At 37.0% G+C, this 23733-nt stretch overlaps 1 protein-coding gene across 2 annotated transcripts in view; it reads right to left on the reverse strand.

Annotated features, from left to right (window-relative positions):
• Window positions 1–4030: 4030 nt before the first annotated feature.
• The window catches only part of LOC106879647 (malate dehydrogenase, cytoplasmic), a 32696-nt gene continuing 12993 nt past the window's right edge, over window positions 4031–23733 (reverse strand). Inside the window, exons 2-9 of one of the 2 annotated variants that reach the window (XR_016244812.1) lie at window positions 19843–19941; window positions 17707–17803; window positions 13338–13513; window positions 9842–9964; window positions 8393–8569; window positions 6374–6487; window positions 4938–5063; window positions 4031–4702 (exon numbers count right to left, since the gene is read on the reverse strand). Coding sequence is in view for 1 of the 2 variants with exons in the window: in XM_014929308.3 (XP_014784794.1) it covers window positions 4493–4702; window positions 6374–6487; window positions 8393–8569; window positions 9842–9964; window positions 13338–13513; window positions 17707–17803; window positions 19843–19941 (996 nt within the window). In the remaining variant the exon portion in view is untranslated. The remainder of the gene's footprint in view (window positions 4703–4937; window positions 5064–6373; window positions 6488–8392; window positions 8570–9841; window positions 9965–13337; window positions 13514–17706; window positions 17804–19842; window positions 19942–23733) is intronic. The other variant, XM_014929308.3, reaches the window with a different exon arrangement.

Here is a 23733-nt window from a genome sequence, read left to right on the forward strand (position 1 = left end):
ACTCAGGATACAGAGAGCTGGGACAAAGACTGCGAGGCATCTTGTCCAATTAACATTCCACCGACTCTAGCAGAGCCTATCCTGTTACTACTCTCTTTACTTTTACTCTTTTACTTGTTTCAGTCATTTGACTGCGGCCATGCTGGAGCACCGCCTTTAGTCAAACAAGTCAACCCAAGACTTATTCTTTGAAAGCCTAGTACTTATTCTATCGGTCTCTTTTGCTGAACTGCTAAGTTACGGGGACATAAACACAGACACACAAACACAAACACACACATAAATATATATATATATATATATATATATATACATATATATAGGATGGGCTTCTTTCAGTTTCCGTCTACCAAATCCACTCACAAGGCTTTGGTCGGCCCGAGGCTATAGTAGAAGACACTTGCTCAAGGTGCCACGCAGTGGGAATGAACCCGGAACCATGTGCTTGGTAAGCAAGCTACTTACCACACAGTCACTCCTGCGTCTGCTAGATACCATTTTGCATTAAATTATTTGAGAACCACCATCCTAATGTCTTTTTACCATATTTCTACTGAAATACACAGCCCTTGTTTCAATTAATTTAAAAGATAATGAAGATGTTAGCAAAATAACCTAATCCTTATCAAGCTGGTATTTGGTACATAAATTACCATGAAATTTGATGGGAGGTTTTGATGTAGATCACCTTAAAATAAAAAGTTGATATCACAGAGCCAGTGGCAGTCAGATGTGTTGGTATAAAAAGGGTTAAACAAGGTAAGACATAGGGGATAATGTAGTTCTAGATTTACTTATAACTGAAATAAAAGACAGGGATATTCATGATGGATGAATGCGTTTTATAAAACAGGGTTGATTTGGGGCTTAACCACATTCTTAGAACAATATTGCCTTTGCAGAATGAAAGATGTCATTGTATGAGATGAAATATTTTTCATACACAGATAGAAAGATATACACACACACAATCAATATAGCAGACAATAATATACAATCATTGGACAAGAGCTTACTGTACACAACTATCATCATATGGTACATTTGGAATCTATAATTGGAATACTCCTGGCTGACAGAATTATAAACAGTCAAAAGTTGACTAAACAAATATTCTTGATGTGATCACTCTCAGTAATGCCAAGGACAAGTGATTGTGCAACAGGAATTCAAATTGCTGAAGTTGTTCTTGAATAAAGGTAATTTTTTTTAAATCTGAAAAATTATCTAAACCTCAGATTAGTTTACAGAGCAAGTCAGCTAAAGGCATCAAAGATTAGGTGGTGGTAGTGGTGGTGGCAGCAATGGAAGTGTTAATCAATGGGACAGATTAAGTCTATCACTGAAGAACAGGAATGGCTTCCAAATAGCTTCCATTTATGAAGTTTAACTTACAATGCTTTGGTTTATCTGAATCTATGACAGAAGTCATTTGCCCAAGGTACCAAACAAGTATTATTGAATCTGAAACCACAAAGTTAGTTAGGGCACTTCTTAATCATCCATGTCTGTTGTTTTCATACAGATGGTTTCAGAACAGTTCCATCATCATCACCATTTAACGTCTGCTTTCCATGCTGGCATTGGTTGAACGGTTTGGCCAGTTGGAGACCTGTCCAGGTTCCATTCATCTATTTTGGAATGGTTTCTACAACTTGATGCCCTTCCTAATACCAACCACTTCACAATGTACTGAGTGCTTTTCATGTGGCACCGGCAGGAGTACTTTTACATGGCACCAGCACAGTGCCATTACATAACACTGGCACACATTTTATATGACAGCAGCACCTGTGAGCTCTCAAAAAAAGAACCTCTAGGCTGAGAAAAGGATGTAGAGGACATACCTGTATGTATGGACAGTTACACTTTTACTAAACTTGTTGGGTCTTCTCAAGCACGGCAAACTACCAGGAATCTCCTCTAAGGCCCGTTTGAAGATCTCTCTCTACCTTGTCTCACATCTTCCTGGATTTTCCACATGTTCCCTCCACAGTTAGAACTCAGCACTTATATATGCAGCTGTCCTCATCCATATGCATCCCATGATCAAACCAGCAGTTTCCTCTCTTGTACACTACAGCTGACACCTCTTGTACCCAATTTTTCTCTCAAGACACTTACACTCTTTCATATTTGCACACCAACATCACCCATCCAGTTAAGCATGTTGGCTTCATTTCTTTCAAACCTTCACAAGTCCTCTGTAGTCACAACCCATGTTTCATTGCTGTGTAGCAGAGCTGTACATACACAGGCATCATACAATCTGTCTTTCACTCTAAGGGAGAGGCTTTTAGTTACCAACAAAGGTAGAAGCTCTCTGAGCTTTGCCCAACCATTCTTATTCTAGAAACTACACTTTCAGAACTTCCTCCTCCACTACTCAGTTACCTAGGTAATGGAAGCTGTCTGCTAAGGACCCCCAAACATTTCAGGAAGTCTATTCTCTGTACATTCTTAGTATTTATTATACCTGCACATCTGTCACACACAAAGGCTCCTTTTTGTTAACCTTCCCATGATACACCACATCTCTTATGCATCCATTCCAAAATAGACGAATGGAACCTGGACAGCTCCCCAGCTGGCCAAGCCATTCAACCATAGTGGGTACACTGTATGGAGTTTCTACCAGTACCTTTCCCACATCTTGAATAAGGCCATCTCTCTAGAGGGATTTTAGATTTGTCCATTTTCCTATTTGCTAGGACTTTGGTTTTAGCCCTTAGATTACAGCCCTTGTACCCTCAACTAAAATTTCTTCCCATTAGAATTCACACTAAACATGCTAATATAGAGTTCACCAAAAAAATGTATGCACACTTCAAGAAAGGAAAAATCTGTATAAATATCTAACTTGTATAAGTACCTCAATAAATATAGATGCCTCTTTCCATGATTTGTCAAACTGCGATAACACTAAATAAAAAACGTTAATAAAAATTTTTCCTTTCCTGAAGTGTGTATACATTTTTTGGCAGTTCTGTATGTATTTGGTAAAGTTCTGAGCAACATTTTCTTTTGGCCTGCACATCACTGGCTCCCGTATCGGTGGCATGTAAAAAGCACCATTCAAGCGTGGTCGATGCCAGTACCGTCTGAATGGCACCTGTGCCAGTGGCATTTAAAAAGCAGCCACTACACTCTCAGAGTGGTTGGTGTTAGGAAAGGCATCCAGATGTAGAAACATTGCCAGATCAGATTGGAGCCTGGTGCAGTTACCTGGCTTGCCAGTCCTCAGTCAAACCATCCAACCCATGCCAGCATGGAAAGCAGACGTTAAACGATGATGATGATGATGATGTGGTTGGAGAAATAAAACCTAAGAGTCACCTTCATATCGTAATTTTCAAATTACTTTTGTTGCCTCTGCATCTGCAGTGGACCATTTATTCCAATGACTTGCATAACAATGAGGTCAAGTGAAGATTATTCATTTGTCATCATACTGTGAATTCCAGAGAGAAGTTAGTCTTTTTGGCCATTTGAGGCTATGGCAGGTTGAAGTCACCCAGTAGCGATACACTGACGTTCTGATGCAAGTTTGTTAATGCTTCTTTCTTGCAGAGACTTTTTGTCTAATTTTAGAACAATGACCAGTGAGTTGGGTTGGCAATATGAAAGGAATGAATGGAAGAGACATGGACTGCACAAGCCACAGAGCAGACAAACCACCTAGGAGCAAATAACTGAATAAAATTTGGGTTTGAGTTTTTTTTTTTCCCTTTTATTCAAAGTTATTAAGAAGGGGCTATCTAATCATGTCACAGACAATCTTTTTAGTGCCAGTGGTGTGATAAAATGCGTAGAGTCTATGCTGCAAAATGGTTGCTGAAAATAAAGGAAGCCAATCATAAAATTATATACACAACTAAGATTGGTTTCCTCTGCTACCATATCCCAAATGACAAAGGATCTCAGAGTCTCTGTGAGACTCACGCCCAACCAAGCATGGAAAAACGGTTTATTTATTTGCTTATGTATGTATGTGCAAGTGTGATGTATAAAACAAGAATACAGTATAGAATCCTGTTACAAATATTTATTCTGAAGACATGAATTACAAGCAAAATTTCAATATGTTATTCTTCAGATCAATAAACCGTTTTCATTTTTTTAATTTTTTTTTTTAATGTTTTATTCTTAATTTTTAATTTTACTTTTTGATCGATTCTTGTTCTGAAACAGTTTTACCATAATATATACCTTATTCTTCATTTTAAAAATATCTACTTCTTGATAGGGGGACATCATTTTGCCAAAACAATTAGCACAATCACTTAATCTATTGAATTAGATACAGAAAATTTAACCTAAGAACTTGAGTTTCAGGGGAAATCTTTAAAAAAATTATTTTTTTTATCAGAGAAATATTTTCTTTCTGAATCAAATTATAAAGATGTAGCTGTGTAAACTAAGGACATCTAAAAATATCATATTTTTCACAAGATATTTGTCTAAGGCAAGGTTACAATTTAGGATCAAACAGTCATTCGCAAACACTCAAAGCAAGATCTCTTTCATCAAGAAGTTCTTTGAGAGTTATATCCAGTTTAGATCTGGAAAAGTCATCAATAGCCAAGTCTTTGACAATTTCATAACTATGATCAGGTTTGGTAATCACCGGAAAACTGAAGATGAGACCCTTTTCAATACCATAGGAACCATCTGAACAAACAGCCATTGATACATAAGTACCCTGAAATGAACAAAAGAAATCTTTATTTTATTAAAATATAAAAACTAATGGTGTGTCCAAAAAAACATTGGAAACATTTAAAAAAAAATTTTTAATTAAAGTTAGTCATGAAACATACTTGTAGAGACAAATTGTATGTCAAAAATTCCTTGAAGTAGAAAACATTGTGAAATATAATGATTTAGAAGAAATAAGGCTGACAAAAACAAAACTAAAAGAAGGCAAGAAATGACACCTTTTAAGAGCTGCTCTGCTTCAACTTTGACATTACTTCATGAGTTAATAATGGAGATTCTACATCAATGGTTCCTAATCTTTCATATATCCTATGACCCTGCAAAATTTTTCATTTTCACAACCCCTACAAAAGCAATATCAAATTTGAAAATTATAAAGTTAATCTTGTAATTCATTGTTGATGTTTAATGTCCACTTTTCAATACCTGCATGAGTCAGACAGAATTTGTTGAGGCAGTTTTCTATAGCCAGATGCCCTTCAAGATGTCAACCCTCACCTGTTTCCAGGTAAGATAAATATTCCTTTACAACGAAACATGTTTTTCATGTAAGTTTGGAAATGAACAATACCACTTGTGTGACATTAATTCTTGAAGACAATCCCATACTCAAACACACACACACACACCACACACAATATACAAAAGGGACCTCTTTCAGTTTCCATCTACCAAATCCATTCATACGGCATTGGTCTGCCCAGGGCTATAATAGAAGACAGCTATCCAAAGTACGATGCAGTGGGACTAAACCCAGGACTGCATGGTTGGGAATCAAATTTCTTAACCACACAGCCATGCTTATATCTATTAACTATTTTCTTTCAATTGAACCACATACATACAGAACTGTAGGTCAACAAATTGAACTCAAAAAAATATGCTTTTGATTCAGCGCATAAATCACAAATATAAATTGAGTAAATACATACATCCATATATATATATATATATATATATATATATATATATATATATATATATATATATATATATATATATTCTTACACTATTTATACAGTCATGGGCTGGTGATTCAGTTCATCCCCTGTTCAATTCAGGTACATAATGTTGATAAGCCACAAAAATGGCGAAATATTGGTATCCATCACACCTGGATATGACAGTTGTCTTGCCTGTCTGTGATTTTCAGTTGTTTTAACATTCAGTGTTATGAGGGAGTCAACTGCGGAGTGCTGTACGGCAGCGAACCAGCAAACATGCAAAAATACATACACTGTGTATGTGTGGCTGATAATATATATATATATATATATATATATACATATATATATATATACTTTTATTTGTTTCAGTCATTAGACTGTGGCCATGCTGGGGCACTGCTTTGAACTTTTAATTGAATGAATCAATCCCAGTACTTACTTTTTAAGCCTGGTACTTATTCTACCAGTTTGTTTTGCTGAACCACTAAGTTATGGGGACACAAACACACCAACTAAGTTGTCAAGCAGTGATAAGGAGACAAACACAGACACAAAGACACACACGATGGGCTCTTTTTCAGTTTCCATCTACCAAATCCACTAATGTGGCTTTTTTAAAACTAAATCTCTCTCCATTCTTGATCATTTTCATAATTCATTGAAACACAAAGTCACTATCAAAACAGATTTGGTCTTAAAAAGCTTACACTTGGCACTCCATGCCACCAATCATGGACATGATCACAAATAGCTTTAGCAGCAGACATTGCACTCGACAATTTCCTGGCTTTAATAACTGCAGCTCCACGCTCTTGAACACACTGAAAAGAGAGAGAAAATACCAATTAAGAATCAAATATATTCTTTCATAATTCAATTCATTCCAATCAAATACCTGTTTCTTAACAAAACATGCCATTTCCAGTGTCATTGTTGATTTTTATAAGGACCATTTTGAGTAACTCCACAGGTTTAAACCAAACACAAGCCACACTGATTTATCATCATCATCGTTTAACGTCCGCCTTCCATGCTAGCATGGGTTGGACGATTTGACTGAAGACTGGTGAACCAGATGGCTACACCAGGCTCCAATCTGATTTGGCAGAGTTTCTACAGCTGGATGCCCTTCCTAACGCCAACCACTGAGAGTGTAGTGGGTGCTTTTACGTGCCACCGGCATGAAGGCCAGTCAGGTAGTACTGGCAATGGCCATCATCATTAAGCATCCATGTTCCATGCCAGCATGGGTTGGATGTTTGACAGGATGTGATGGGTCCCAGGACTGCATCGAGCTCCAATATCTGTTTTGGTATGGTTCCTACAGTTGTATGCCCTTCCTAATAACAACAAATTCACAGCAGGAATAGGGTATCTTTTTTTTTCATGCCACCTGCACAACAGAGGGTGCCATGCAATTTGCAGGATTATGAGCCCTGGGTAGGAAGTGGGGATCAGCTTCATATTAACACATTAATATGGCAGAGGGAGCAGAACAGGTTCATGCAAAGGACTCTGCATGGTTACTGCAGATTACTGTAATTTATAATACATTTTTCAGCATGTTCTTCAAAGTGACTTAAAAGTGTGAAAGCAATGATAAATTCCTAAGTAATAACAGTGAAATATCTAGTTTAAATGTACAAACTCTATCATCACCATTTGAATGTCGACATTTGCTTTCTTTTATGAGTAGGGTGGAATTTGCTGTGGCAGATTTCCAATGAATGGATATTGCCAGCTATCACCTGTTTCTAATCATGGTAATATTTCCCTATGGCTAGACATGTGTTTCATGGAAGATTGGTGACAAAGAACATTGCTTGTATGACAAAGATGCTTATTTACAACTGTCACGTGATGTCTAGACAACACTACACACATACAAGCTTCTTTCAGTTTCTGTCTGCCAAATCCATTCACAAAGCTTTGGTTGGCCCTGGGCAATAGTAGAAAGCACTTCTACTACAGCCCAGGGGACATACAGTGAAACTGAACCCCAAATCACATGGTTGGAAAGCAAACTTCTTAACCACACAGCCAAAGACGCATCTGTTATTTTTAGAGATGAATCCTTAAAAACAAAAACAAAATGTTTTCATCCTAAAAGAAAACAAAAAGGTTAATAGCTCATATGATTAGTATCGTATGGACATTTAATTGTTCAAATTTTATTACTTCTAACAACAACCTGCTCCCATCACTTACAACAATAAAAACTACGACAAGTTAGAAATATTGCAGACGAGATTGAATAAATAAATACAAAAAATATACTGTGTCAATACAATTCAATAATTATTGGAGTCGTTACATCAGTGGTCTCCAAATGGGAGTGGAAATCACAACATTCTAGGTTGTTATAAACAGTTGTTATAGGAGTGTATAGCAAGATATCCCTTGAAGCTTAAACAAGGGTGCTGTATACCTCGGTGTAGGGAGATAGGATGACAAGGTACCAGAGAAACATTGCAAACTGCCATTCTACATGGTTCTTTGACTTGCTAGAAATAGCAGCAAAACAACCTTTCTTAAGTCACATCCTACTGGGGTTTTTTTTTATAAAAGAAGGAATGGTGCATCAATAATGTAATCTGAGATATATTTTTTAAAATCACCCCCACCCCCAAAACGAAAAACCGGAATGGTCATCGCTGGAAGGCTTTTGGTCGTATGTCAGCTGACCAGGACTGACATTACGTTAAATAAAAGTGATTAGTTGATACCTTTAAGAAATCATTCTTCAAATATTTATCATCCTTAACAGCCTCTTTAACCGACTTCGTCTCAGATGATAATTTTACAGTTGCGTGGGAAACGTCTGGGTATTGGGTGGAGGAATGGTTCCCCCAGATAATCACATTGTGGACATCTTGGGCAGAGACACCACACTTAGTAGCAATCTGGTAACAGAAGGAAAAAAAGAAAAAGAATTTTATTAATACTTTAAATTACATTAATAAATACAATGGTGCATAAGTTTCTCTGAAAGTAAATTGAACCCTTCAACAATCACATTGTTTATTTGTAGAAAGACATTGTAGGGTAAGTATGAGAGGTTGGATCTGGAAAGTTTGAACATAAAACAAGTAAAATATTTAGGCCAGGCCAGTTTAACCTTTTAGCATTCACAGATTATTCTGTCAACGTCATCCTTATTCATTCATGTTGCTTTGCAATTACTCATGCATTGTCTTGTAGCTTTGAGATTTCAGTGACAAGGTTGTTTATTTTATGAATAACATTGTAGGGTAGGTGTGAGAAGCTGGATCTAGCTGGTTTGAATATAAAACAGGTAGCATACTTGGACCTGATATGGCTAGTCTAAATGCAAAAAGGTTAAAATATAACCAATAAACCCAATGGTTCATAAGTAAGTTCATTATGAAACATTAAAAATCTAATTAGAAATGAATAAATTCTTTACTCTCAGATAATAAGAAAGGGTTTGGTATTCTTTTTCTTCATTCGCTCATACATGAGGTGTTCGTTTAAAATGTTGAATTTTTTTGTTTATTTTTATGTATCTTGACCATACTGTACTGAAGAGCAGAACTTACATATTGCTGTAATAACTGTGAAATCGTCGATCTATAGTTTAGTCTGTTTTTAAGAGGCTAGCTTGGAGAGTTACATTTCCTCGCGTTTGGTAAAAAAGTGTTTATGATGATAGTTTGACCTTAGAGTCCCTCTTAGCATGAGGCATTCATGTATAGTAATGCCCTTATATAAATAAATATATTCTGGGGAATAAATGATTTTTCCCTTATGAGGTTTTTTCACACTAGCAACTTGATAAATTCTTATAAAAGATTTTATCCTATTATTGAATGAAAAATATATATATATATATATATATATATATATATGACAGGCTTCTTTCAGCTTCCATCTACCAAATCCACTCACAAGGCTTTGGTCGGCCCGAGAGGCTACAGTAGAAAGCACTTGCCCAAGGTGCCACACAGAGGGACTGAAACCGGAACCATGTGGTTAGGAAGCAAGCTTCTTACCACACAGCCACTCCTGTGCCTATGATATATGAGAATATTCATTTATCACAGCAACTGAACATATCTCACTCAATGATTCCCCATTAACAAAGCTTAATCCAAAAATAACATTTTTTTTTTTTTTTGGTAGGGAAAAAAAGAACAAACAAAAAAAATACATACTTGATATTGGGCCCGATTTTGGTCAAGTCGAGTCAATGCTGAGAAATTTTGTGGTGGAATAGAGGGAGCATATTTCATGCATATGAGAGCATTTGTATTGGCAGGGTTCCCAACCACGACCACCTGAAATATAAACAAACACATTACACATCTATAAAAGGTATCAACTGACATGTACATAAAATGTTGTCAATCTTCCAACTACGACCAAACTGGAGTACCGCCATTATTCTTTTATTTTTTTTTTACTTGTTTCAGTCATTTGACTGTGGCCATGCTGGAACACCATCTTAAAGGGTTTTTTTAGTTGAAGAAATCAATCTCAGGACTTATTTTTTTTAAGCCTAGTATTTATTCTATTAGTCTTTTTTGCCAAACCACTAAGTTATGGGGATGTAAACATACCAACACCAGTTATCAAGCAGTGATGGTGGGGATAAGCACAGACACATACACACACACACACACGACAGGGTTCTTTCAGTTTCTGTCTACCAAATTCACTCAAAACTGAACCCAGAGCCATATGGTTGGGAAGCAAGTTTCTTACCACACAGCCATGATTCATTATTTATTATATTGTCTCATCTCCACTCAGTACTTTTGTCTGGTATTTATTTTATTGAAATCCTAACAGATGAATGGCTGTGGGCACATTGGTATAAAATGACATAATTTGGACTAAATATCACAAGATATTTTTGTTTCATTCATCCATTTTCTTCACCCACTATTCCTGGAAGGGTCCTGGGAGTTATGTTCTCAGATACCTCCTCCATAGGGTCTTATCAGAAACAAGTGTCAAGCATGACCTACTGAGACTATAGATATTGTCCAACCAGTTCATTCTTGGTCTATCACTAGCTTTCCTGCTGGTTGGCTCAGCTTGAAGACTCCCTCTGGTGATTCTTCCCTATGATGTTCTGATTGCATGCCTCTAATACCAGAGCTGTGACCTCTCAATGCAGCTTGATCCTGTCCAGCAACATCACTTCAGACATGCTTCGGTGGAACCCCATTTTGGTCACATGTACTTGTAATTGTACTCTTTTGATCATTACCCAACATTCATGACCATAGGTGAGGAGAAGCACAAAGCCCAACTCCTCCTCTTCTAAGGCACTTTACTGTACAACTACAATTCTAGCATCTAATTTAGCCTCCTACTTCCTGGTGCAGCTCTCCAGTCTGCCAGTTCTGGTCAAACCATCCAATCCATGCCAGCATAGCAAACAGACATGGGATGATGATGATAATGATGAATGTAAAGACAAGTAAAATGTTGCAAAACATTTTGTCTGGCATGCTAATGATTCTGACAGCTTGCCACTTTAATAATAATAATTTTATATTTTGCCACAAGGGCAGCAATTTTGGGGAAGGGAATAAGTCGATTACACAGACCCAAGTGTTCGACTGGTACTTATTTTATCGACCCCTAAAGCATGAGAGGTAAAGCCGACCTCGGCGGAATTTGATATAATAATAATAATAATAATAATAATAATAATAAGTAGGAAGGTAGACAAACCACAAATCCCTTCAGGTAGATGGCCCTGCTCGATCTGTAGAAAAGGTGTAGGTAGAAACTCTATAAGATGTACCCAGTGTAAGCTATGGACACATAAGAGGTGCAGCAATATCAAAGGAAGGTTAACTAGCAAGATAGTTTTTGTATGTGGCAAATGCTCAGGTAACTATAAACACTGAAAATGTGCAGGAAACAACTTCTGCCACATTCCAGGGGGAAAAAACTAGAAGTAATTGATAGCTTCCATTATCTAGGTGACCAAGTCAGTAGTGGTGGGTAGATGCTCTGAAAGTGTAGCTGCTAAAATAAGAATAGCCTGGGCAAAGTTCAGAGAGCTCCTACCTCTGCTGGTGACAAAGGGCCTCTCTCTCAGAGTAAAAGACAGACTGTATGACGCATGTGTACAAACAGCCATGCTACATGGCAGTGAAACATGGGCCGTGACTGCTGAGGACATGCATAAGCTTGCAAGAAATGAAGCCAGTATGCTTTGCTAGATGTGCAATGTCAGTGTGCATACACGACAGAGTGTAAGTGCCTTGAGAGAAAAGTTGGACCTAAGGAGCATCATATGTGGTATGCAAGAGAGATGACTGTGCTGATATGGTCATGTGCTGAGAATGGATGAGGATAGCTGTACGAAGAAGTTTTACACCCTAGCGGTTGAGGGAACCTGTGGAAGAGGTATACCCAGGAAGACCTGGGATGAGGTGGTGAAGCATGAACTTCGAACATTAGGCCTCACCGAGGCAATGACTAGTGACTGAAACCTCTGGAAATATGCTGTGCTAGAGAAGACACGACAAGCCAAGTGAGACCATAACGATGGCCTGTGCCAGTGGTTTAACCAGCCCACTTATGCGTACCTTTCCTTCATTGGACACTAAACTCTACTTGCGAAGACTTGTTGAGGCAAGTGAAATTAAAGTCGAAATCAAGAGTGTACTAGGAATTACCAATGAGAGGTAACCTCAATCTTATTACTAGTGCAAAATACATTATAGGGTGCCTAAAGCACATAACTATTTCCTTTTATGTTGTCAGGCAACAGGTTTCTCAATTATTTTACAGCTAGCAATAAGGAAAGATAGTAAAAATAACTACTAAAACAATATGAATGTATCCAAATTTGCTAAAAATCACTGAATTATTACCAGCATGGAAAAGAAAAATTAGATTTAAAATAGTACTCGAAATTTTTCGAGCGAGATCGTTGCCAGTGCCCCTGGACTGACTCTTGTGCGGGTGACACATGAAATGCACCATTTTGAGCGTGACCGTTGCCAGTGCCGCCTGGCTGGCCTTCGTGGGATTTTCGAGCGAGATCGTTGCCAGTGCCCCTGGACTGGCTCTTGTGCGGGTGGCACATAAAATGCACCATTTTGAGTGTGGCCGTTGCCAGTACCGCCTGACTGGCCTTCGTGCGGGTGACACGTAAAAGCACCCACTACACTCCTCTGAGTGGTTGGCGTCAGGAAGGGCATCCAGCTGTAGAAACTCTGCCAAATCAGATTGGAGCCTGGTGTAGCCATCTGGTCTCACTAGTCCTCAATCAAATCGTCCAACCCATGCTAGCATGGAAAGCAGACATTAAACGATGATGAACTGACCAAATATTGCAGATTATAATGGGAAAAAAAAAAAAATCAAACTTCTTAATAATTGCTGAGAATTTTATATTTCAACCAAAACCTTTTTTTTTTGTCTAGATTGGATTTATCAAGGTAAATTGGTTAATTAAAGTCATAGATACACTACATTTGAATAATAGATGAGATGGTCATGGTAAGAACATTTTTCATCATATGCTGCCATGGAGTTAAACAAGAACATTACAATAGGATTGCATTACAAGATGATGATGCCCAACATGTCGAATTAAATCTGTATGTTATTTTAATTCAGAGATTATAATTCCAGACTTGAAAAGGAGTAAAATATATAGAACCGAAAATCTGGTCTTACCTTGACAGACTTTTTGGCATATTTATCTAGAGCCTGCCCTTGACTCTTGAAAATTTTCACATTGGAAGCCAAAAGATCTTTCCTTTCCATTCCTTCTCTACGTGGCATGGCTCCAACAAGAAGAGCCACATCAATATCCTTAAAACCAACATCAAGAGAAGCAGTTGAGGTTATTTCTGAGAAGAGAAAGACAAATAATAATAATAATAATAATAAGAGGTAACTCGAATGTGGAGTCTAAAAACAGAAACAATTCCTATCATAGTAGGTGCCTTAGGTATGATAAAAAAAATATTCAGACAAATACATAACAAAAACACCAGGACTTACAAGTATATATAACATACAGAAAATTGCACTACTGGGTACTGCACACATCCTATGCAAAACACTTTCAATACAGTAAACATAAGAGCACCACAGCAAACCACAGCACATACCCAAGGCACACAGAGCTGTGCTCGGTAGTGAAGTGAAAGCACGTTATAAAAATAAAACTACTGAACAATAATAATAATAATAATAATATACAGTAATAGAAAGAGCAATGGTTAAAATGAGCATTATTCTACAAATTTGTCAGGGTAATGCATTGTCAAATGAACTGACTAAAACACTTGACTGGTATTTGTTTCTATCAGCCCTCAAGGAATAAAAGACTAACTTAACTGACAAAGTTTCAAATACTGAGACATCATCGTCATTTAATGTCCGTTTTCCATGCTGGCATGGGTTGGATGGTCTGACAGGAGCTGGCAAGACCAGGGTTTGTACCAGGTTCCATAGTCTGTTCTGATTTGGCTTCTGTTATAATGTGAATTCTCATCCACTTGTATGTTGTTGGCACTATAATATTCTTGTCACCTCTATTATGTTGTGGCAGTATTCTGTATCTTCTTATCTTTGATTTGTCTATTGTGCTATTGTTGATAGTTCCACAAGACAACTTTGAAACATCTACCTTAATGGTAACTCGAACTCGTATATAACATGTAACTGACTCCAACTGAGAACTCATGCAATGACTCTACTACTACTGACCTCCTACAATGACTGGCAATCTGACTTTATAGTGGTTGGTTCATACCACTTTGTCACATGGGAAGGAGTATACCATTTCACTACAACAGTTTCTACAGCTCGACACCCTTCCTAATGCCAACCACTTTACAGAGTGTACTGGATGCCTTTTACATGGCACCAACACTCTATAATCATTAAAACAGTCAATTCAATGTTCCATAATCATAATAGTAATGGCTTTTTGAGACATGGCCAGTAATTTCAGATGGGGATGGGAATAGTTAGTTAATTACATTAAACTCAGTGATTAACCCCTAATAACACCCAATAGGAACCTTGCACAAAAAAAAATTCAATAGACAAATAAAAAATTAACACAAAACTAAAAATGCAAAAAGCTACAGCTGGAGGTATGAAGGATGCTACAAATGGAAACACAAACCATCTCAATAATAAATGAAAACATTTGAAATTCTGAACCAGGATTAACCATTAACATTGAAACCAACCACATCTGGCTCAAATATTCTACATGTTTTATGTTGAACCTGACCAGATCCAGCCTCTCACACCTACCTTACAATGTCATTCTAAAAATATACAATCATATCATTGAAATCTTGAAGCTATGAGATAAGGCATGATTAATTCCAAAACAATGAATAAAGAAGAATTACATTTGACAGAGTAAGATTTAATAGACTGGATGATCATGAGAACTGCTCAAACAGGGTTGACCTGGGGTTAAACAACAGCAACATATTAATGTTACAAGCCAATGCCAGAACCTCTAAGTGGTTGCTCAACTTGCTAGACATAGCAGCCAGATCTTCAAATAATTCCTTACCATTTTAACCCTTTAGCATTTAAACTAATCATATCTGGCCTAAATATTCTACCTATTTCATGTTGAACCTGACCAGATCCAGCCTCTCACACCTCCCCTACAATGTCATTCTAAAAATATACAATCACATTATTGAAATCTCGAAGCTACGAGATAATGCATGATTAATTCCAAAACAATATCAATAAATAAGGTTTACATTTGACAGAGTGACCTGAATGCTAAACAGTTAAAGAGTCAATTCAGAATGTCCCAGATTCACAGAGTACACATACCCTTACTGGGTATGGCTTATTAGTACACAATGTACATATATCTCATTGAACTGTTGTTGAGTCAACCTTGAAGTGGCAATACAATAAGGCAAATGAGAAACTCATTAACCCTTCAGCATTCAGATTAATTCATCAAACCTAATGCTTATTCATTCACATTTTTTAAAATTAATCATGGAGTATCTTGTAGCTTCAAGATTTTGAATATGTGACTATTTTTGGAATAGTCATTGTGGGGTAAGTGTGAGAGGCTGGATCTGGCCAGTTTGAACATAAAACAGGTACAATATTTGGGCAGGTATAGCTGGTTTAAACGCTAAAGGGTTAATAAACTGAAGAAAAAGAAAGAAAAAAACAACAATAACAGCAACAGGTTCAAAAAATGAGGAGCACAACACGAATAATTTTGCTGTTGAAGAACCTTACTGAGCTGGTTGTAATACAAAATAGTTCTCCCACTTAAAAAATGTTACTCTGTCTTTAATAAAACAGTCTGAAGACATTTTCTCCCATCAACATCATCATCATCGTTTAACGTCCGCTTTCCATGCTAGCATGGGTTGAACGATTTGACTGAGGACTGGTGAAACCGGATGGCAACACCAGGCTCCAATCTGATTTGGCAGAGTTTCTACAGCTGGATGCCCTTCTTAAAGCCAACCACTCAGAGAGTGTAGTGAGTGCTTTTACGTGCCACCGGCACGAAGGCCAGTCACATGGTACTGGCAATGGCCATGCTCAAATGGTGTTTTTTACGTACCACCTGCACAGGAGTCAGTCCAGCGGCACTGGCAACGATCTCGCTCAAATGTCTTTTCATGTGCCACTGGCACAAGTGCCAGGAAGGCGACGTAGGTAACGGTCACGCTTGAATGGTGCTATTTACGTGCCACCGGCACGAAAGCCAGACAGCTGGTGCTCTGGCAAAAAAAAAAAAAAACTTTTATTTTTCAAAATTTTATTTATTTATTTTTTTCTCTTTCGTATCCCTTAAAATTATGCAGGATATTTGCAACCAAGGCTGTGTTGTTAAGAAAATCAGCTTCATGACCATGTGGTTCCAAGATCAACCTGAGGTTAAAAGACATGAGCAACTATCCTACCTTCATTTTGACAACGGCTTTGTAAGTAGAATTCGGCAAACAGAAAACGAGTGAAAGCCTCCCCTCCTACATACACACTCATCGCTTACCAATATACCAACATGTAGATTGCAAGAAAACCAAGGATTTAAAAAAAGGGAGTGGGGGCTTTCAAACAAAATCCCTTTAGCACCAAATCACAGGCCCTTCCCTCATGACCCTTACCACCCTCATCATCAGAAATAGGTCAACCAGTGGTTGGCACATTGGAAATATGTGACTAACAATGCTACTATTTACCAATTGTAATATTAACATATTACCTACCAGTGATCTCATATGAGATCACTTAAAAATTACAAATTTTGTAATTATCTGTCAATATTTACACGTATCTCACCTTTTTGCTATATCTACTAGGTATATTTCTCTGATATTCAAATGAGGTTTGCTAATTTTTCACCCAATATCTCACTTAGTTCTATTTAAAATGTTATTTTGATCATTTCAGCGTGTTTCTAAGGCTGTTTTATGCTAGAAATCAAAGTTTCATTAAAAAATTCCAGTTAATAGAATTATGGGAGGTAATGGGTTAAGTAAAAAAATAAAATCTTATAATAGAAGAGTTCAATTTCTAACTGGATGGCTGCCCTTCATTTTACTAACCACCCAACTTGATCACTAAAGGTAAAACAACTACAAAATCTATTTTCATCTATTTTAACTCTTTAGCATTCAGATTTCTTTGTCAAATGTAATGCTTTAATTATTCACATTGTTCTGAATGAACCATGCATTATCTTGTAGCTTTGAGATTTTAATGATGTGACTGTATAATTGTAGAATGACATTGTAGGGTAGGTGTGAGATGTCAGATCTGGTCAGTATGAACATAAAACAGGTAGAGTATTTGAGCTGGATATGGCTGGTTTAAATACCAAGAGAGTTAAACAAAACAGAACTTAAAGGTACAAAACAGACAAAGTCTTAACTCAGATCTTTAATGTCAATAGATGCTGTTTTCTTATGCTTTATATGAGATTCTATATAAATGGATACTTTTGTTTTCATTTTTGTCAGTATTAAAACAGATTATAAAAACTACAAGAGATGAGATGAAATTATATATCAAAGAAACTTACCCTTCAGCAGTGGGAGAGCACAGTCTTTTAGTTCCATGACAACTCCATCCAGAACTTGCATCATTGGTTCAATATCCAAAAGTACCAATGATATAGGCTAAAAAAAAATTTTTTAAATAAAAATTTTTTTTTAAATTAGAAAATTTTTTTAAAATAAGTAATATTCGTGGCCACTTCAACATGGCTGTCAATTTGAGCGGACTCACTGCAATTTTTTAACCCCAAGAGGACATCTCTAGCTGGTTAACAATGCACACCTGCATCCAATAAAATTGTAAGCAGGGAAGCGAACCCCTACCATCTCCTAGCAGCGGGACCAGTAGACCAGTCCTGGTTTTGGGCTATTTCTGCCACTCCTAGCATATAGAAGTCTTCTTATTGGCTCACACATACAGCGAATGGACAAATGAAAGTAGCACTCACCATAACAGGTATGAGTTACATATATAATGTAATAACAATTTGATTCAACTCCATGCAACTTAACATTTCATAGGTTTGTAAAACAACCCTGCCTTGTCAGATGAGACAAATTCAAGATGTCTTCTAAATGTAAGGCCTCTATAAAAACATAGTCAAAAGAACTGCAAGCTGGAGGATTATTGCTTGGGAGTATACTTGTATGAGCTGAATGTAGATTTTAGAGATAAGGATATTTAGTGTCAGGAACAAACTGTTTAAGGGACATCTGCATCCTCATCACCATTTTATGTCAGCCTTCTATACTGACATGGACTTGGACAATAATAGAGATTTCTCGGTCCTTCTACAGCAATAAATGTTAAATGTCTTAGTAAAGTAACTGCATGATAAACAATTTATAGATTGCAAAAATTCTACATTCATATGACATTTAACAAAAACCTTTTAACAAAAAGTAATTGAAAAGCAGCCAATTTTAACTGTGTTTCAGGCATACAGGTGCATGAGGCCAAACCTTATCTGGATATTCAAAGTATTTAGGCTGAAAGAACAAGACTATCCTTATTGAAATAGTGTGTGAATTTTGCAACATCATATTGATTTTTACATTATCCATTTTACCCTTTTAACATTCAGCTTACTCTGTCAATTGAACTGCTTAATTTAGTCATTGTTTTCAATTAATCCTGCATTATCTCAAAGCTTTGAGATTATGATGTGATTATACCAGTGCCCCCTGACTGGCTCCCATGCTGGTGGCATGTAAAAAGCACCATTCAAGCATGGTCAATGCCAGTGCCCCCTGACAGGCTCCAGTACCGGTGGCACGTAAAAAGCACTCACTATCCTCTTGGAGTGAACAAAGCCTTGGGCTGAACAAAGCCTTGGGCTGAAAAAAGCCTTGAGAGTGGATTTGATAAACAGAAACTGAAACATATTAATGTGTGTCTTTGTGTTCGTCCCCAACTTCTGCTTGACAACCGGTGTTGGTTTGTTTACATCAAAACAGACCATTACAATAAGTAGAAGGCTTAAAAAAAAAAACCAGTATTGGGGTTGAGTTGTTTGACTAAAGCCCTTCAAGATGGTACCCAACATGGCAACAGTCCAATGACTGAAACAAGTAAAATATAAAAGATATACATAGGTACAAGTGTAATTGTGTGGCAAGAGGCTTGCATCCCAATCACATGGTTCTGGGTTCAGTCCCACTGCATGGGACCTTGGGTAAGTGTACTTTACTATAGTCTTGGTCCAGCAAAAGACTTGTGTGTGGATACGACAGATGGAAAGTGAAAGAAGCCTATCATATGTGTGTGTGTGTGCGTCTGTATTTGTCCCCATATCACCGCTTTTCAACCAGTGCTGGTGTGTTTATGTCCCCATAACTTAGCAGTTCAGCAAAAGAGACTGATAAAATAAATACTAGGCTTAAGATATAAGACCTCGAGTTGATTTGTTTGACTTAAAGCCTTTTAAGGTGGTGCTCCAGTATGGCCACAGTCAAATGACTGAAACAAGTAAAAAAAAATAAAAGAATACGTGTGTGTGTGTGTGTCATAGCATGTAATTTAGCTGTAGATTTTCAAGGGAGAGAATTGCAACCAACATTATTGAACAATTTTATATAATCATTGACATTGTGGAGATGAAGAATATCATAACACACACACACACACACACACACATTAATAACTATGATAATTTTCCTACCGTGTCAGCACCAAAGATGTTTCCCTTTGCTACATTGAAGAGGAGAGAATAGGCAATCTGCCCGGCTGCTCCTGTAACCAGTACTTTTATAGGATTGCTCTGTAAATTTAAGAAACATTTTATATTAAACAACATGCATAACAAAATATAATCAGTTTTAAAATGAAAAGCAAAAATTTCCATACCAAAGCATTTTAGGGCAAAAATAAACAGATCAGGAGAAAATTATATTTCAAAACACTAGGTAATATCAAAAATTTAATACAAAGATATTTTCAAGAAAGGACTAAATATACATACATACATCTTATTACCACTTCCATTGCTAAGAATTTTTACCCAGTCTGCTAGCTATGTGTGTGTGACAACTGTGATTTGTTAATTACTGCTTATATCAGTAGTGTCAATTTGTCTAACCATGAGGTTGGGACTAACGGAGCCAAGGTGGCTGAGCTTCTTTTGAGCATTGCGTCTCATAGAGGCAAAGCGGCCAAGTTCCTTTCGAGTGTCGAGCCGCACGGAGGCAAAGTGGTTGGGTTCCTTTGGAGTGTTGGGCCTCGTGGACAGAAAGTGGCTGAATTCCTTTCGAGTGTTGGGCCTCACGGAGGCAATGACCAAGACCTTTGGCGTTATGTCATGCTTGAGAAGAAGACCCATCAAGCGAAGCAAAATCGCAGTTGTGGCAGATACCAGTGTTACACAAATTGGCACCTGTGCCGGTGGCATGTAAAAGCACCCATTACACTTTCAGAGTGGTTGGTGTTAGGAAGGGCATCCAGCTGTAGAAAACTATGTCAAATCAGACTGGAGTCTGGTGCAGCCTTCCACCATGCCATCCCAGTCAAACCGTCCAACCCATGCCAGCATCGACGTTAAATGATGATGAAGTTGATAGAGGATATTTGCTTCTGATGATGTGAAAAGACACAGAAATCATAATTTGGCAATTATACCACTGCTACTGGATGCTTTTCTTCTGCTACCAATACACCAGTTTGCAGATTAGCACTGCATGTCTATACAAGGAGCTTTCTCAAGATGAATACTTTCACATTGTAGCTTTCTACAATATACCCAAAACAGATAAGATATATAGAATGTTATACTTGGGGATGGTCATATTTTACCAATTAAGCACACACAATATATATATATATATATATATATATATATATATATATTTGGTCTTCACTTCAGCTTTATTATTATTATCATTTTAGTTTCTTTGTCAAAGCTTTTTCGTCACACATCCTGCAACCTCTTCACTGATACTTTATCCCCATGTCTCCTTTTGTTCTCCTTGGTCTTTTTTTTTTTTTTTTTTGGAAAGGGAAAAATGGAATAAGTAGAACAAAAGGAGACAGGAGATAAAGAGTCGCTGAAGGAATCACAGGATGTGTGATGAAAGAACTTTGACAAAGAAACTAAAATAGTAATAAAGATGAAATGAAGACCAAATATTATAGTGCAATGTGTTTAACTTGTAAAATATAATCACCATCCCCAAGTATAACAATATATATATATATCATCATCATCATCGTTTAACGTCTGCTTTCCATGCTAGCATGGAAACTGAAAGAAGCCCGTTGTGTGTGTGTGTGTGTGTGTGTGTGTGTGCGTGTCTGTGCTTTTGCAGACAGCTTATTAACATTGTTTCCCCAAATTGCATGGCAAAAACAAACAAAAAAAACTCCAATTTGAAGGGTGATTGGTTGGTTGAAGAAAATAATCCCTTCTACCCATGCTAGCATGATTAAAAACAGGTAATATTATAAGAAAAATATATAATAATGAAAATCAAAATGGTGATATACTGTACTTGAGAAGACCCATCCATCTCAACAGAATTGAGGCTCCATCGAGCCTTCTTCCATAATTCATCTTCTAGTACCCCTTCTTCCATCAATCTCTCGTGGTACCCTATTTCCTTAATTCCCCCCCACCCCCACCGAACTGATATCCCCTTAGTCCAACTCATTTCCTGTCTCTAACAATCTTTCACTCTACTCCCACTCCAGTGATCTCCATCCTGTTCTGTCACTCATAGTCACCTTATACTCAATCTCTTATCTCTCTCTCTCTCTCTAGCTAGAAGATGAGCTGTGGGAGAAGGCTCAACAGAGCTTCAATTCTGTTGAGATGGATGGGTCTTCTCAAGTACAGCATATCACCATTCTGACTTTCATTATTATATATTTTTCTTATAATATTACCTGTTTTTTTTAATCACACTAACATGGGTAGAATGGTTTATTTTCTTTAACCAACCAATTCACCTTTTCTTGTTGTTTCTTATCCATCAATACTGTACCCCACTCAGTAAAGGGATCTCTTGTGGCTACTTGGTGACCTCACAAGAGCTGATACTACAAGAAAATGCAGCCAGTACAGTTGGCATCAGGAAGAGCATCCAATTGTAAAAACCATGCCAAAGCAGATGTTACAACTTGGCACTGTCCTCTGGCTCAGTGGTTCATGTTGAACAGTCCAACCCATGCCAACATGGAAAAAGGGATGCTAAATGGTGGTGATGGTGATGATTAGTAACCAAACTTATTCATGTTAATAATAGTTACATGTTTGCAGTATTTCAAGTAATATTTTCTGGTTAATATTTCTACCTAAAACTCTAATCTCTTCCAGCTGTGTTTGCTCCACCATCTCTCACAGCAACTTGAATATGTAATCACTTATTTATGCATATCGTATTTCTTACAGCATGTATTGTTATCTATGCAATGCCTCACATCATGTATGTTAATGTCATTCCTCTCTACATACATGATTAAGGACGAACCAATTCCTTATAAAATCAATAATCTACTAGCTAATCTTTGTACTATTACTGTGATAAACTACTACTTCTACTACAATTGAAACTACTACATCACCATTCATATCAAAGTCACACTAATTAATAAGCAACATTAATTAGTGCCAAGCTTATTATGAAACTAGAAATATGGAAGTATTTCTGATTTCATGATGATGACCATCATCATCACATCTACCTGCTGGCATGGTTCCTTTCCAACACAGCTGTAAACCAGTTTCTTTGTTATCTCATCTGTGAGGGTCAATATCATAAGATCAGCTTTTACTAATTCTGTCCCAGTCTTCCATCATACACAAGAAGAGTAGAGTCTATTCTTTGTTTGACTAAAGAATCCCCTCATTGCCAGCAATGAAGGGATTTCCAGCTTTTTCTACCCCATTCTTACTCAGGTTATTATGCTTCCTCTTCAAGACATCTTCCTCTTCAGTTGATTAGTTTACCGAAATGTGTTGGCACATGGAAAAACTCATTGGATGTCATTAGAAAAACAATTGAAAAAGATGGAAGCCAAAGTCAAAACTGGATGTTTTTCCATACAAGTTGTGACAAATGACTGCAGCTCGAATACCAGGAGTCCTACACATTTTATGAATTACAAAAAGCTAAAGTTATGAAAACATTTCAGTTCTCAGATATGTCTCAACTTTAAAATTGTTTTCTCAAAAAGACTTATTTTCTGGTTCATGTCTGCTTATCCAAGAAAAATGGCATATCTCAGTCAAATATTAAGATATTTGAAAAATTAAAAGTGTTTTGACATCTGTGAATTATGCTTTTCCTCAATAAAACATATACCACCAGTTCAAACATTCCACCATGTTAATGGTTTTTCCCATGCATCATCAAGAATAATAGAAGTTATCAGTACTATGCAACGTTCTAAGCATTGAAAGCATTTCATATTTAGTTACTTATTAATGAGTGACTATCAGAGCAAGATTGCTTGGCTTTATCACTGATGTGTAATAGGTAATTAATGAGGGGTATAAAAGCATTTCTAACTGTAGTAAAAGAGGACTGTTGGCTGTTAGCCAAACAGATGCTTTAAATCT

The sequence above is a fragment of the Octopus bimaculoides genome, chromosome Z, assembly GCF_046866305.1.
Source record: "Octopus bimaculoides isolate indiv1 chromosome Z, ASM4686630v1, whole genome shotgun sequence".
Lineage (NCBI taxonomy): Eukaryota > Metazoa > Mollusca > Cephalopoda > Octopoda > Octopodidae > Octopus > Octopus bimaculoides.